The sequence below is a fragment of the Dasypus novemcinctus genome, chromosome 7, assembly GCF_030445035.2.
Source record: "Dasypus novemcinctus isolate mDasNov1 chromosome 7, mDasNov1.1.hap2, whole genome shotgun sequence".
In the NCBI taxonomy this organism is placed as follows: Eukaryota; Metazoa; Chordata; class Mammalia; order Cingulata; family Dasypodidae; genus Dasypus; species Dasypus novemcinctus.
In genome coordinates this window covers 9,832,649-9,850,134 of record NC_080679.1, presented here as the reverse complement: position 1 = coordinate 9,850,134, position 17,486 = coordinate 9,832,649, and the positions used below count along the sequence as shown (strand labels likewise).

The window sequence follows — 17,486 nt, the reverse complement described above, 5'->3', positions numbered from 1 at the left end:
GTTTTACAGATTCCAATTATGGTGGCAAGATACCCATTGTGTGTTTTGCCCAAGGAGGTGGAAAAGAGACTTTGAAAGTGAGTCCTATTTAGATTTTTGAAAGGTCAACTGACTAGCTTACCCAACAAACTCCTATTTTCAGGGCCTTTGGGTTCATCTTTAGCTTGGCTAATTCTTTTACTACAGCAAGTAGGTAATGTTCTTCCCTCCATGTAATGTCCCCGTAGTTGACTTAGGTTGTTTCCTCAGCTGCAAGGATTTGGGAAGGGAATTTGAAGTGACATGAAATGTCTGTGTATTTAGTACTGGCTTTGACAATCAATCTTTGCCAGAGAGAAAAGCTGACATTAACTCACGAAACTGAAGCCCTGCAAGCAGCGCAGCGCAGCGATTGGAATACTGTGGCCATCCCATCTGTGTGTGGAGACGAACTATGATCATTGCATTTGTCAGGGTTCTCCAGAGAAACTGAAGACAGTTCTGTTTCTATTGAGAGATTTGTTCTAGGAATTAAGAGATTAGGAAATTTGTTAAGATAAATATTAAGTAAATATTAGGAGATTTGTTATAAGAATTAGCTCAAGTGACTGAGGATTGGCAAGTCTGAATTCCATAGGGCGGCCTGCAAGTTGGAAACTGAAGAAAATGATGTTAGATTCTGCAGGAAAAGTTGCTTGGCTGAAGTAGAGACAGAAATTTTTTCTGATTTCTGAAATCCTCAGTTCTTCCTTTTAAGACCTCTAAGTGATTGGACAAGGAGACTCACCTTCTTGCTGGAGGTAATCTCCTTTGTTGACTGTGATGCAATCAGCTGTAGGGACCACCCACTATAGATGCAAATCCATCTGGGATACCCTCACAGTAACAATCAGGCTGGTGCTTGACTAGACCAAATGACGGGATACCATCACCTAGCCAAGTTGATACTTGAAACTAGCCATCAAAGTGGTGGGTGGGCTTTGGTAGGTTAAATTATGTACCTGAACAAACACTTGTTCTCAATCTTAATATATAGCCCTGTGATATGAGTCCATTGTCAAAAGGACCTTTAGAAGATGTTGGTCTTAGGGTGTATCCCACTGAATGAGAGTGGGTCTTAATCCCGATTACTGGAGGCCTTATAAATAGAACCTGGGAGTCTCAGGGGCAGGAAAGGAGAGGACATCACCATGTGATGGGAGGCAGAGGTCAAGCCAGGGACCCCCGAGGGGCTGCAGCCAGCACCACAGCGCAACAGTCTTCAGGGAGAAAGCAAGCCTTGCTGATATCTTGATTTTGGACACCATCTAACCCCAAACCCACGAGCCAACAAATTCCCATTGTTTACTCCAACCCATAATGTGGTATTTGTAATAGAAGCTCTGGAAAACCAAAACAATTATACACACACAAATGTGTGGCCAAACCAGGTGCCTAGACCATCTGAAGGTCATTCATGCTTCTTGGAGATGCCCTCGAGGAGTCAGACCTGGGCTTCCCATCCCACTCACAGTTGACTATCTTTGAGCTACCCTTGCCTTAGCCAGGTGTATGTATGGCTTTTAAAAGAGCATCAGCACAGCTGCATTTTAGTCAGTATTTGAAGGCATGAGCCTCATTTTCATCATTTCCTCCTTCAATTGCATTCTCATTTTTCTGGGAGTTGGACATTATAAGAGAGTAATTTTTAACTCCTCCTTTTAATTAATTTCCATATTTATTTGCATGCCCCCATTTCCCCTTTCCTATTTAACTCTAAGACAAGGGCTAGATTATAAATACCCTGATACCTTTCTTTACAAAAGGACACCTTTATAGGGACATTGTAGTTAGGGTAAATTATTTGGAGTCATACACTAGCACTTCTTTTTTTTATTCTTTTATTGAACAATGCCTTTTCATTCATTCATGTAGCAGATTTTATTGTGCCCTTACTATAAGAGACTTACTATTGAAACCGTTGTTAAAAGTCTTTCAGGGAAAGAGTTTTCAGGGGAAAAGCTAAAATAAATGTTTTTCAATGTGAAATTGTCAATATACCATTGCTGAAAAACTGGCAATGTAAACCAAGAAGAGAGATGGAGAGAATGTATTTGAAAGTAATTCCATTTGTTATCTATTTCTCTTTCAAATTTTAGATTTAGAATTAAGATTCCTTGACCTAGGGGATAGGGAAGGATCAGACAGCTGCTGCAGGGCTAGATCACTGACCAGAACTGAATTTTTATGGTATTTGTCACACATGTCTGCTTAGACAATTAACAATCAATGGGGGTGGAGGGGTGGGGGATAGGGGGGTGCTTCCTGAGATCCAGGAAAGGAGAAGAAAATACTGACCCGAGCTTCTCTTCAGCTTTCTCAAGTCCCTCTCTCATCATCTCCAGCCTCCTCCTTCCTCTGGCACACAATCTCAACACCACCTTCTTGGTAGGAAGCCAATCATGGATGGGATATGGTTTACACTATGCATCTCATTCTTGGACAGTTCTGATGATGGTGCTGCACACTTTATTTTTTGGGACATATCTCCTATAATGAAAGATTTCAGTTCTGGCTAAAGGAGATTGCTTTGCATTTTCTTCTGTACCTATCGGTGGATCTGTTTTTCCTGGTGCCAAGTAATTAAAACCTGATTCCCCTGGGCTGAACTCTGTGGATATTATCAAGAAAATAAAAGTGTGCTTGGTGTTTATCCAGGAAAAAAAATAAGTAGTTTGTTGAAAATAGGGGCAAGGAAAATTATTGGAGGAGGAAAATATGTGAGTAAACAATACAAAATATGTGACTGTTGCTTTTAAGGCGTGTTCGTGAATTGTCAACCTCTGTCAGATAAGCTGTGAATGATAATGTTGAATTGAATCTTCAAAGTTGTCACTCGAATTTATTTTGTCAGTATTTGGAATTCACTGCTTTTATCTACAGAGAGATTTTAATGTGCTCGTTTATGGAGAACAAGCTCATCCCACATAACTTTATTGTGGAATTTGGCGCTGGCATAGGATGAAATACACTCAGTACACATTTTTTCATTCATTTAGTGGTTGCAGAGATTCCTTGTGCTTCTGATTTAAATTAAAACCCCCACAGGAAAAAGTACATGGATGGGTAAGTGTGTTTTGTTAACCTATTTGATTTAGCACTATTTTAGTTTCCTAGGCTGCTTAAGTAAATACCATTAAATCATTTGGCTTAGACAATGGGACTTCATCAGTTTATGGTTTTGGGGCTAAAAGAAAGTCCAAATCAAGGCATCATCAAGGTGATATGCTTTCCTGTGGCACCGTGGGGCTGGCTGCCAGTGATCCTTGGCCCTTAGCTTTTCTGTCACATGGGAAGGCACATGGTAGCCGCTCCTGGTCCCACCCTTTGCTTCCAGGTTTCGTTGCTTTTAGCTTCTTACTTCCTGTGGCTCTCTCTCCCTCATATATGAATTCATTCCATGTATAAATGAAGTGGGACTGAGACCTTTCCTTCCTGGGCCAGGCCACACACACCTTCACTGCAGTAGCCTCATCCAAGGTCCTACTTGCAATGGGTTCACACCCACAGGGATGGATCAAATCAAGAATCAAGTTTTACTGGGGGACATACAGCTTCAAACCACCCTAGCACCTTGGCCCAGAGCTGGAATCTGCTGGGCATCAGCCGCTCTTCCATCTATCCCCCTGTCGGACTCTATCTCCCCTTTCGCAGGCCATCCACACCTCCATCAAAAGTAAAATTCCCTGTGTGGTGGTGGAAGGCTCGGGTCAGACTGCGGATGTGATTGCGAGCCTGGTGGAGCTGGAGTATGCCGTGACCTCTTCCATCATCAAGGAGAAGCTGGTGCGCTTTTTACCCCGCACGGTGTCCCGGCTGTCGGAGGAGGAAACTGAGGGTTGGATCAAATGGGTGAGTTGATAGAGGAGAGACTTTCTGGGGCTGAGAAAAAGGAGGCCCAGTTCATGAAAAAGGAGAATGCGCTTAAATGCCAACTTCAAAGATATGGGCAGGTGTTTTATACTGTTTGTGACTCTGGCCCAGATCAGGTTTCTTCCTGGAAATTGAGGCTCCGATAAATTAGGTGATTTGTCAACTCTCCTGACCTCCGAAGGGGTAGGGGACAGAGGTTAAGCTTAGCCCTATTTGTTTGCAAAGTATGTAATCCTCCTTGTATGCCAGATGTCAATGAATGTTGAGCTTCTGTGTTTTTTGTGTATCAGTGGCCAGGAGGAAAGAAATAATCCTTAGTAATGACTGTTTAAAAATGCAGACTCTAAATTGAGTCTAGATGTGTTGGGAAACCATTACTACAGAATAATTGCCTTTCTAAATTAACTGGCCTGTGATTCAATCCGGAATTTCTCACCTTTCTCTTTAGGTCTTTTAAGAAATGTCTACTTATTGGAATACTTATTAGGCTTCTTAATGCTAAGCTTATAAAAATATTTTAACATAGTGCTCTGCTTGCTCACTTTTCTCTGTTTCTTGGCTATTGTTGACTTGTAATGACTTTCATTTTCCCAACTGCTCAGTTCCTTAGAGTGCTTCTATTGATAACAGTACGTGCTTTCACATCAGCTCATTCAAAGATAGTCTTCAATATTTTGATATTTTTAAGAGAATGTGTTGGACTTGGAGATCTTTCCATAAGGAAATAACAGTCTGCAGGCAACAGAGGTTATTTTAATCATAAAGATCTTTCCGGCATGAGAGCTGAAGGCTGGGTTTAGATTAATGGATGAGAAAATATTCTTTAACTCGATTGCCATCTCAACAGTATTTGGCGGTGGAAGGACCTCAAAATGTCCAGTGTGGCAAACTGAAATCCTGGAATAGGGAAGATAATTTCTTCCTGTTCTTCATAGCACTTTTGCTTGTTTAAGGCAAGCCTGGACAAACCAAATCCTTGAAATAATGAGAAATATCAACCCAGCCTTCTTGGCTGCCAGGTCCCCTTTAGGCAATTAACACGACCGGGAACTATCTCGGCCTTACTTAATTTCCCATGGGGGCTATTAGCCAAGGATCCTGGTGGATTACAGTGCAATCTGAAGGGACCAGGGAACAAATTCTTTCTGGATAAAGCCTCATCATCTAAATTCGTGCTTTAAAAATACAGATGTACCCTCTTCCCAGAGCTGAGAGGCAGCATTGGGGCTGAACAGTGCCCTGGCCAATGGCTGCTTATATGACATTCCTACTCAAGGTGTCCCATTCTGCAGATTTTACTAAAATCACAGAAAGTAGAGTGCAATTTTTCTATTTACATTCTCAGATTTTCTAAAGCTGGTGGTTTATATGAAAGTGCTGGGTTTTTGTGTATCTTGTCCAAGTTTGGAGCCAGTTGAGAAACAGACACAAGTGTCAGGCAAATGGAGATCAAAATGTCAGTGCTATGATGATGAAGGTTAAGCTGAAAGGTGTGGCCAGGGATGCAGCAACAATGTCCACTTTATGCTGAACCCCGTCATGAGACAGGTGAACCCTCCCAGACATGGGCAGCACTGAACGACTGCAGGTTCCCCTGCCAGGCTAGGTGTGTGGCTGACTGCAGAGCAGTGTATGAGCTCTCTGCAAGGAGCACACCACAATGAAAGAAGCAGGTCAGGGATGGCCATCCAAGGCCAAGGTCACCCATTGGACAGGCCCCTGCCCTCCCCAAGTAGAGTGAATGAAGGGGTGGCGATGGCCAGGGCCCTAATACTGCTTGGGCCCCCTCCACATGGAAATATGTTGGTAGGGAAAAGGAAAGAGACCCCCTTCCCCACTGCTATTATACAATTTTTTTCTATTATATATTTTTGATTCTCAAAACTTTCAGGCCTAAAGCGTTTCAGTCAATTGCAAATTAGTCTGTTATATAACAATATAACAATTATTACGTAATAATTCCAAAGTATAACAATCAAAGTAAGAGCACCACACTCAAGGTAATTTTGGAAGAAATTTGGTGGTCAGTTCAACCATACCCAGAGAGGAGGGTATAGGCAACTCTTAACTTACCCACCAAAGATGGCCCCAAGTCCATCCCAGTGACTGCCACTCATCTCTTTCCTTTTACTCCTTATACAAATGATCAGGATTGGACCATCCAAAGAATAGAAGTCGCCCATGTCCTTTACCAGGATTTTGATTTCTGCTCCATGAATCTGAAATAGGCTAAAATTCAGACACTTCCAACTTCTGTGATTAGAGCATCTTTTCTAGGATTCACATCTGATTTATATTCATATCTAGCCTGCTAATGATACATCATGATTATAATAGCATCAATCAGAAGACATACATTAACAATAAAAATTAGCCTGGTTGTTTGTTTAATTGCACTTCGTTTTGCATTTGGGCCTGCTTTCCCCAAAGATCAAGATTAAGAGTTGAATGATTAATTAGTGAATCACATATTCAGTCAATTACTAATTGAACAATCTCCAAGGATAATCCAGGTAAATGACAGACCTCCAAACCTGGCCTCATAATTTCTTGACCTCTCCAAGAGATCCATATACTCCTCCCATTGTATCACACCTTCTTACAGCTCACTCAGTTATTCCCACTGTATCTATGCCTCAGTTCTCAAGAACTTGACCCTCCATGGGCTCTCAATCTGTCAGCCAACCTAGATATTGTTCACTGATTCACTTTAGACTCTTTTATTCATTCATTAATCAGTATTTATTGAGCACATTTATTGCCTAGTTTTTTCATTTTAAAAAATGTTTTAAAATTAAAAATTAAAGAAAAATTACAAAGGATAATATAGCAAATTCCTTACCTCCTTATCCCAAGTTCTCTAGGTTCTTGTTTGAATCTGGACTTTTCTTTCCAGTTGTTCAAGCACTTATCAGCACACATGGACTATTTCTAGGGCAAGAATTCTTAACCTGTTTTGTTCCATGGACCCCTTTGCCAGTCACTTGAGAACCACAGACCCCTTACTAAGTCCATATGATACTGTGTATTTTAATAAATACATCACACCCACACCAACACGTCCCCACAGGAATCATGTTTTTTTAAAATTTCGACTTAGGCTCACAGACCCTGTGTTAAGAACCCCTGCTCTAAGGTCTTCTGTAGTCTGTTTCTTATTTATTCACTCATTCAACCATCAAGCACCTGCCGAGTGCCAAGCTTTGTGCTAGACACACATACCATACACCACACACACCACAGCACACACACCACATATATGAACCACATACACACTGCATACAGATTGCACACACATACCATGTAAACTACTCAGACACACACCAGACACACACCCCACCATACACACACACACACACACACGCACACACACAGATCCCACACCACTCATACCCTGTCAAATGAGGCACTCAGCTTTTTGTTAGGGCTCTTTGCTTTCACATAACCAGCTCTTTCCTCTCACTGTGGCCAAGGACTCATCATAATCTTTTACAAATTAGCAGTGCTAGTTATGGCACTGCAGGCACGGGAAGGCAATCTGGACTTCTCCTATAGATGGTCTCTTTCTAAAGTGGAATAAAAGATTCCTCACCGGAAGAGAATAATATGCTCCTCATGTCTAAAATCAGTTGGCTAACAGCTCTGTTCTTTAAATGTTGCTAGCTCAAAGAAATTCTCGAAAGCTCTCACCTCTTAACAGTTATTAAAATGGAAGAAGCTGGCGATGAAATTGTGAGCAATGCTATTTCCTATGCTCTATATAAAGGTAAGTAAAAGGAGCTCTTCTGGAGAATTTCATCTTTGGGTTGCTTTCTGTGGTTTCTAATGGCTTGCATTTAAAATTTAAAGACAGCTTTATTGAGGTATAACTTTGCATTTATTATCATAGATTGGAAGCTAGAATAACTACTATTGCCCTGCTGAGTTAAATGTCCTTGGTTACATTAATTTGATAGGACATAAATTTTTATATCACTTATGGCCAAATATGATCAGAGTACTCTCCAAAAATCTGTCTCTAGAAATGGTTTTAAGTACTTTACTGAGTCTCAAAATCCTTTGAGAAAGTGATGAAAATGAGTGCCCTTTGTGCTAGAGTTCTCTACCTATGTCCACACACACACACACACTTGTACACACTCAGATAATTTTGCATCCAATTTCAGGAGTTTACAAATCTGAAGCCCCTGAATGACCTCAGGTTAATAAATTCTCATCTGTCATCTTTGCTGTTGGAATCCCACCATGCGAAATATTACCTGAAGTTAAAGCTCCTTGGCAAGGACCAGCCATTCTGGAGCTGAACTGCTTGAGTAAATAGACGAAAAGTGCACAGAGGAGGGGAGGCACACAGAAGTGCTGTTTATTAGTACCATTCTTATTGTGCTTGCCAGAAATTTGGTTGTAAGCATATATTAAAATTGGATTCTATCTGTAATGATAGGCCGATGCAGAAAATATTAGTTATGAAAAAGACAAGTAGAAAATTGTTAAAATATGGCAGATTATTCAATAGATTTAGCTTTAGTGTCAGTCAGATAGGGCCTTTTTTTAAAAATTTTTTTTACCTAGCACCATTGTTCACTATTTTTTTTTTTTTTACTTTTTAAAAACTTTATTTTCAAAGAAGACTTAGATTACAGAAAGGTTACACCAAAAATATAGAGATTCCCATACATCCCTCCATCTCCCTCTCTCACATTGTCCCCTGTAAACAACATCTTATATTATTGTGGCAGATTTGTTACTACTGACAAACAAATATTGAAGCATTGCTAATAACAATGATCTATAGTTTACATTATGGTTTACACTCTGTACCATACAATATTTATATTTTAACAAAATGTGTAATGGCCTTTATCCATCATTGCAATCTTATTTGGACCAATTCCAAAGCACTGAAATTGCCTTATGTTCCACCTATTCTTCCCTCTCCCTCCCTTTAAACACTTTGGAAACCACTGTTATTATATTAATGGTACAAGTACTTCCATTGCTACAATAATAGTAAGTCTCCTTTTTGTAAGATTGCAGTCTCCCCTTGTGCTTTTTCATTCCTCAGTTCTTGAGGATTTTGATAGAATATTGTAATATACTTTCTCATTTTTAGTTCGAACATAAAACACCCAAGCAATAATCATTTCTTGGTGAAACTACCCCCAAAACAATGTGATTTGATTCTATTTTTATTAAATCTTCATATATAAAGGTCTCAATCATGTTTTTTAAAAAATTATTTATTTATTTTTAAAAATTACATTAAAAAAATATGAGGTCCCATTCAACCCCACCGCCCCCACCCCCCACTCTCTCCACAGCAACACTCTCTCTCATCATCGTGACACATCCATTGCACCTGGTAAGTACATCTCTGAGCATCACTGCACCCCATAGTCAATGGTCCACATCATAGCCCACACTCTCCCACGTTCCATCCAGTGGGCCCTGGGGGGATCTACAATGTCCCGTAATTGTCCGTGAAGCACCACCCAGGACAACTCCACGTCCCGAAAACGCCTCCACATCTCAACTCTTCCTCCCATTCCCCAAACCCAGCAGCCACCATGGCTACCCTTCCCACACCCATTCCACATTTTCTCTGTGGACATTGGATTGGTTGTGTCCATTGCACATCTATGTCAAGTGGGGGCTTAGATTCCACATGGATACTGGATGCACTCCTCCTGCTTTCAGTTGTAGACACTCTAGGCTCCATGGTGTGGTGGTTGACCTTCTTCAACTCCATGTTAGCTGAGTGGGGTAAGTCCAATAAATCAAAGTGTAGGAGCTGAAGTCTGTTGAGGCTCTGGGCCTGGGTGTCATATTATCAGTCCAGAGATTCAAATCCCCTAAATATATCTTAAACCCCAGCACCAACTACAATTCCAATAAAGTAGCATGCAAGTCTTGTGAAAAGAGATCCCCTCTGAGTCCAATTCCATCACGCAGAAACACCAGCTCCAAAGAAGGGCCATCTGACATGGCAGTGAACCCCATCTGCCATGACCATAGAACCCGTGGGTCTCTTTATTCCTCAAAAGAACCAATACCTGGGGTTGTATCTACTTTATCTGTCTCTTAGACTCTGTTCAGTTGTGCATAACCAGGTCTTTGACATGAAACACTCATGGAATCAGACTTGATGGAAAAATCTCAATATACCATGGTTATACTATGAGGGTATGCAATGGAAAGTTATTATTATAGCCTGAAATATGGATTGTGGATGAGGATGAGTGGTGATAAAGTTCAGAGTGTCTGATTCGAAGGGAATACACGCAGGATCACATTTGATGAATGGCTGTGATAACTGTCCGTACTGAGTGGGTCTGACCCTTTTATTTCCAGGCCTTTAGCAAGCTGATTCATTTCCTGTCCTCCTGCAGCCTTCAGCACCAATGAACAACATAAGGATAATTGGAATGGGCAGCTGAAGCTCCTGCTGGAGTGGAATCAGCTGGACCTGGCCAGTGATGAGATTTTCACTAATGACCGCAGGTGGGAGGTAAATAAACTAAGTGGAGCCTTCTTTACTTACTCCAGTATCAGGCTGGGACCCTGGCTTGTTTTCAGTGTTGAATCTCGTAAAGGATGATTCCATCCTGGCACACTGCTATAGCTGAGCCTTGCTTTCCTCTTCTGTACCATGAAATAATATTGACTTAGTAGGTTTATTGTGAAGTGATCATAGCAATAAATGCACGAGTCCACCAACCCCATCAAAAGTTTACAGCCCTCAGATATGGTGTGAAGGTGCGTCTCCACCTGCTCCACCTGGAGCAGCCCTCCTTGGAGGGGATGGACAGCACTGTGGGGGAACTAGGCACAGGATGATGGAAAGGGTTTTCTCAGAAGTAGCTCAGTTAAAAACCAAGACAGGAGCACTTTTTCTGCTCCTTGCCCCACCTGCCTAGGCAAAGTTCTGATAAGGGAATTGTCAGCAGTGAGAAGCATAAGGGAAAAGCAGAACAACTGGATTGAAGACCAACAACTTGATTGGTCTTAGAGCTGGAAGATCAAGAGACTCCCCTTGCCAAACGAGCGCCTCTAATATAAACGTCGTAAATCCGATAGAAAGTGAATTTCTTTCCACTAGACTGCCTTTTCCCACTTGTCAGTTGGATTAGAATTTTAGAGCTGTGTTTTCTAGCAGATGTTTTCTAGTGTACCACTAAAGTGAGATTAGCCTTCGGAGCTCTGTTTAGTAGGAACAATTTCACACCATTACGCTTGCATTTACAAGGCTTTGTGCATCTTCGTTTTCATCTCTTCTGAATTAATTTAAATTATTAGTGGGCAGAGAGGATATATTTAATTTTCTATATCTAGATCGGAAGGTGCATATATTTCAGAAATTTTATCCTCAGCCACCAGGTTCACAAAACACTTTTAGGCCTATCATTGTGTAATCAAGTACTAAGACTTGGTTTATAGGAACATGTGATCACTTTTAATAATAGCAGTGCAAATAAACTAATGACTTTTGGATTTTTAAATTATTCATTCCTTTAACAAACATTATCTTGTGTTTGGTCTTTGTAGTGTAATGAATCCTATTACACATCACAAGATTTTAGTTGAGAGAGAGTAGAATTAGAAGTAAGTCTAGTTAACATATTCATAAATAAATCCCTGTGTGCGAAATGCTCTATGTAAGTAAGGTCAAATGGTACAAATAAACATTAACTCAGGGACATAGTGAATGGTACATTTAATTTTACTACCTTGGCTAAAGATAGTTAAGGGTGAAGGCACATTATTTCAGAGTGTGCATTCTGGGACCAGCCCATCTGCATGACCTCAGGCAAGTGACATAACCTCTCTGTGCCTCAATTTCCCTTTTCAGTGGCGTGTTGGAACCAGTCATATAGCTGGCAAGAGCTGAGTACCTTGTTAAATACAGTCATTAAAAATTGAATTAAATAAAATTTAGAATTAAATACATTTTATTAGAAGTGAAAGTTGTAAGTAATCAAAACTCATTACTTTTGATTTCTTTGAGTACATTTACTCTTATCTACGCTCTGGAGGTTATTTTTGGCTGGGGGTAGAAGTGCTGCTCTACTTCTACCCCCAATTCCTCATTCAGTGACATCTCACTGGTATCTTGAAACTGGCCGTGGTGGGAGTATTTATACCACAGGGACTGGCAAACACTATTCGTGAGGACTGATTATTTTCTTTCAGAGAGCTGGTTGTTAAACATTTGCCAGCACACCCCTGCTCAGCTGTAAAATGGAATGATCATCGTAGCTGTGCCTAGCCTCATTGGGTTACTAAGATGATTAAATCAGACCATGTTTCTAAATTGCTTAAAACATTGTATGACATGTATGATGTGCCGTGTAAGTATTTGTTTAAAAATGAATTAATGTCTTTGGAATAACAGTCGAGTAGGCTTTTACAGTGCACGAAGCAGTTTCATTGTGTTAGTTTACTTCACCCTCACAGCAGTCTGAAGCAGGGCTTATCATCTCATTTTGCTGGTTAGTGTACCAGGGCTCTGTGCGTTTCACAAGAGGGAGAGTGGCTGATGGATTTGGAGGGCCCTGCTCTGTACTTGAACCTCTGAAAGGGCTTTGACCTCTGCTGTCTTGCTGACTCCTCACAACAATCTATTTTATAGACTAGCAAATGGGGCTCAGGACACGGCTGGAGGAATGGTAGAGTTCAGGTTTGAAAACAAAGATGTGGCTGACTGCAAAGCCACCAGTGGTTCTCAAAGTGTGGTCCCTGGCCTGGCAGCATCGTCATCACTGGGGAGTTGTTAGCAGGGCAGGCTATCTGACTGTGCCTCAGATCTGCTGAACCAGAAATCTGAGGGTGGCTTGCAGCCATCTGTACTTTAACAAGACCTCTGGGCAGCTCTGGTGAAAGCTGGAGAACCACTGTTCTTTGCTATCCAGTGCGTGACCAATGAAAGAAAAACATGTTAGGAGGTGGTTTGGTTTCCCAGCTGCTAGATCAAATACCGTGAAACGCATTGTTTTAACAACAGGGATTTATTGGCTCGTCGTTTCAGAGGCTACAAGGCTGCTTCCTCCGGGGGTGGGTATTTTCTGCCTGCCCACCAATCTTTGGGGTTTCTTGGCTCTTTCATTATACACTGTGTACAAGGCAGTGTCTTCTTGCTCTTCCGGCTTCCCTTGACTTCCAGCTGCTTTCTACTTCCTGTGGCTTCTCTTTCTGTGTCCAATTTCCTTTGCTTCTGAGGACTCCAGCCACATTAGACAAAGGCAAACCCTCATGCAGTGTGGCACATCATCATCTTCAGACGCCCTGTAGTTTCACACCCACAGGACCAGGGCTCGGGCCCCAAACATACCTTGTGTGGGGGTTGTGACTCAGGCCCCAAAAGAGGGAAATGGGAAATGTTGGGCCTGGGGGAGACTTGGGTTGAGGACAGAGGAGACAGAGCTGTTGCTGCACTCCCTGGGCGCCGCCTCTTCCCCTCCCCGGCCCACCTGGAGCCTAAGTGCAGGGACTCGAGCACCCTGGACAACTCCCTTTCCAGGCAATGTGTGATTCCTGTGAGACCAACATCAGACAGAAACAACCACCATCAGTGCTGCCCATTAATGCTGGCAGAGACTATTGACCCACCCCCGGGCAGGTGTGCTGGGCGCCACCCAGTGACGAGCGGTGCACGGCGTCTCACTTCCAGTTGATGGCTCCCTGTTGTCACAGTGCCTGGTTTTTCACTCTGAAATCTGGATTTTAATGCTGGGATTGTGGATTTTGATGAATCTTCTAATTTTTAATATTAACAGCCAATTCAAATGGCAAGACGCACCATAAAGGACACGGAGAACATATCTGAGAGCTGGTGTGGCCTAGTGTGTGTCTGAAGTAAATATTGATTATCTTAAGATTCTTAGTAAGCGTCTATGGGAAGTTTTATCAGAAGCCCAGAAAGTGGAGATAAAGATAAATAATAATGAGGGGGTAATTTTTAAGCAATTCATTGATTTACTGGATGGAACATGTCCAGGTGTTTTCTTGGTGGTGTGTGGTTTGCATTTCTTGGTGGATTCCATTTTGCCAAGTATGCTTGAGAGCTCAGTCACCATGGTGGAAGGTATGAGGGCACCAGTGAAGGCCGCAGAGGCAGGTGCAATGGCGCAAAGTGGAGAACCAACACTGGGGCTTGGCTCGCAGTCGACACTACCCTATACTTCAGAAAAAGGGTATAAGCTGTACTGCTAACCTCCAAGCACAGGGATACATTCTCGGCTAATGACTTCTCTATGTATGTGTCGTCATTTCCAATTTATGGTAGCCGAGTCCGAGTCAAATCCAAGCCCACCACTGACTGATTTCAAAGATTCCATCACATCACACTTTCCCATAATCCACTGCTAAGTTACCGTTGAAAAGGCAGATTTCATTCTCATGTTGGAAGAGAAGCTAAAGATATTACCGCTTTGCCATTGTGGCCGAGAAAACACTGACCTTGTCTGTTCTGTATTGGATGTGGTGTGGGACTCCTATCTCTGTTTTTCTTCTTAGTCTGCTGACCTTCAAGAAGTCATGTTTTCGGCCCTCATAAAGGACAGGCCCAAGTTTGTCCGCCTCTTTCTAGAGAATGGCTTGAACCTGAGGAAGTTTCTCACCAACGATGTCCTCACAGAACTCTTCTCCAACCACTTCAGCACCCTTGTATATCGGAACCTGCGGATTGCTAAGAATTCCTACAACGATGCCCTCCTCACATTTGTCTGGAAGCTAGTTGCAAACTTCCGAAGAGGCTTCCGGAAGGAAGACAGAAGTAGCAGGGATGACCTGGACATAGAATTCCACGTATGTACCAGAAGATTTGCCCTCTTGAGTTCTCTGACCTTTTGAGGTTTCCTTCAAAAAATGTCTCTGTTTCCTTTTCCCCACCCCCCACCAATGTTTTACCTTTTTCTACTGCTTTTGCTTGAGGTAACAAGGCTTCTGCCTGGTGGGTTTTCTGCTGTCTTGCTTTATGCTCCATTCTATATTTCAAACCAGTCGTTTCTGTTTCTCCCAATGGCAAAGCCTGGGGCTGTACATTCTCTAAAGGCATCTCACAGGGACAAGACAACATGGCGGCCTGTTCACATCTCAGCCTCCTGGAAGTGATCTGCTTAAAATAGCTCTCCATGTAAAGGACTGAAGAACTGCCAAGTTTTCTTTTGTGAATCAAAGGGGGCAGTGACTCTTTCCAAAGTGATAATCCAGGTTTCCCTTTGAGAGGATGCGGTGGCTGCATGTGGCTCATGCTCCCTCAGCCCTTCCCATTTAAGTGCAGGCAGGCCCATTTCCCAGCCGCCGACCCGCTCCTCTTTGCTGAGGGTTTGATCTGGCCAGAGCCCACTGCCAGCAGGTGACAGATAGATACTGTGACCCCCTCTCCCCTCAGGGAGGATAACTCCGAGTCGCATGTTCTACCCTGGCTCCCAGGGTTTCCTGGTGGGATTCGTCTCTCCATGCTCATCATTACTTGCTTGGGAACGCACCCTTTATTGTGTTATTTTCCTGTCTGTTTCCTCAGTCTCCTATTGGTTTTCCCCAGGTCACCTCTCAAGTTTACTTGCCTCACATCCTTGTCTCAGGATTGCATCTGGGGCAATCCAAACTAGGTCATTATCTTTTGTAATTCTGGATTTTGTGTCAGCTGCAGAAACCTAAATGAGTTAAGCATTTGTGGGAATTTGAAGTGTTTAGGAAACTCCTGCTTGGCACTACTTATTTTAAAACCCTCTTCAGAATATGTGACTCTACCCTATTCATTTCAGACCTCAGTAAATCCTTAAGGAAGTTTTAAAAGAATATTTAGGTTTTAATATTTGCTATCTGGAAAGGTTCCATTGGAAGATATGGATGCTGAGCAGAAGCTGGGATTCCAGCTGATGTATTAGGACTTGAACCTTTGAATAACACTCCAAAGAAATCAGCATGCTTTATCTTGTGGTAACTGAACTTAAACTACAGCAAAGTTAGAATTTCATGTGAGCTGTATTTCTAGATAAGAAACTGAGGTGTACCTGATGAGAAGGAGCTGCTTTCTTGGGCCTGCCTGGGGTCATTCTGTTTTTATTTTGTGCTTTGCACATTTTTTTTTTCACCCTGCATACTTTTCCATCTACCTGTAATTTGTCTTTCATGACAGATAAAAGATTGTGTGTCAAATTAAACCACCTGGGGGGTCAGAGATGAAAATAACCGGCAGAGAAAATGGATTTCTACAGGAAGTTGCAGAGCCCCCCCCTAAACATGGCATGCTGTCCTGGGGAGGGGGGGTTCCTGACCCCAAGTCTTCACCATCACCGCAGTGCCCCTAAGGTGGCGCTCTGCTTGCACGAGCTGACCACATGTTCTGACTCCCACCAGGACGTGTCTCCTATAACCCGGCACCCCCTGCAAGCGCTCTTCATCTGGGCCATTCTTCAGAACAAGAAGGAGCTCTCCAAGGTCATTTGGGAACAGGTAAATGCCCAAGCCCAGGCCCAATTTGTGCTTTGTCGTGCTTGTTCTGACCTCCTTGAACCTCACATGCCTCATTGAAAACATCATCGATGAAACGGAAAATCTGATGTTGGACGAACATGGCTGTGCCTCTGCTTCCCCGTTGCTGGAAGTGTGAGTGGGGAGCTTATCCCAGGAAGGGAGGCCTGCGTGGCGGACAGTCCAGGTGGCTCCTGCGCCTGAGGTGTGTGTGGGTGTGGTTTTAAAATTTAATTTGGGTGAAGAATTAATTTCTAGTTATATTGTATTACAGACAGGAAACAGGGCCTGTACAAATTCCATGTTAGGAATTTTCTTTGTGACTTAGTAATTTTTGTGAATGATTGATGGGCCCTTGAAAAGTAGCCACAGTCTCCATCTTTAGAGCATAAAATTGGACATTGAGTATTGACAAATGCACACACACGCAGCCTTGTTAATTACGTTGTTGATGGCATCAGTTATGCCCTTATCCACTTCTGCCCTCCACGGGGGTTACTGGGTGTACTCAGGCCTCCCATGATAGTCTTTTGATTCCCTGTTGTATCTACCTTGAGATATATACATGTATTTTGTATGTTAATTCCTTGTTCAAGACATCAAGTATATTCAGGTTCAAGATTATTTTGTGTTCACTACAAATCTTACTCTGAGTCATTCTGATGTTACCATTTACGATTCCCTGCTTCTGCCACGAATCCTTCCTCGTCTGATATAATGTTGCTCTGCTGACTTGGGGGGATTATGAACTAACTTAAAATTCTCCACCCTTCTGAAAAGACCAAGGGCTGTACCCTAGCCGCCCTGGGGGCCAGCAAGCTTCTCAAGACTCTGGCCAAGGTGAAGAACGACATCAACGCCGCTGGGGAGTCAGAAGAGCTGGCTAATGAATACGAGACCCGGGCGGTTGGTGAGTCTGCAGCAGTGGCGGCACGGGGAGCCCAGGTCTGCTTGAGGGGCACAGGTGCCCGCCAGGGACACATGCCTCCCAGAGGCCAAGGTCAGGGGTGGGGCCAAGCGCCCCCTGCTGGCCAGCTCGGAGCGCGGCAGGCCACGCGGTTCCTGCCTCTTCCCTGCCTTTCCTGAGAATGACCGTGGGGAATCTCGGGGTCTCTGATCCC

General features: G+C 42.8%; 1 protein-coding gene across 2 annotated transcripts in view; it reads left to right on the top strand.

Moving 5' to 3' along the window:
• TRPM8 (transient receptor potential cation channel subfamily M member 8) overlaps positions 1–17,486 on the top strand; it is a 101,561-nt gene that overhangs the window by 35,024 nt on the left and 49,051 nt on the right. For both annotated transcript variants that reach the window (XM_058299859.2, XM_058299860.2), the window contains 7 exons: positions 10–77; positions 3,673–3,870; positions 7,555–7,657; positions 10,281–10,399; positions 14,404–14,694; positions 16,252–16,347; positions 17,146–17,275. In XM_058299859.2, the coding sequence (XP_058155842.1) occupies positions 10–77; positions 3,673–3,870; positions 7,555–7,657; positions 10,281–10,399; positions 14,404–14,694; positions 16,252–16,347; positions 17,146–17,275 (1,005 nt within the window). The remainder of the gene's footprint in view (positions 1–9; positions 78–3,672; positions 3,871–7,554; positions 7,658–10,280; positions 10,400–14,403; positions 14,695–16,251; positions 16,348–17,145; positions 17,276–17,486) is intronic.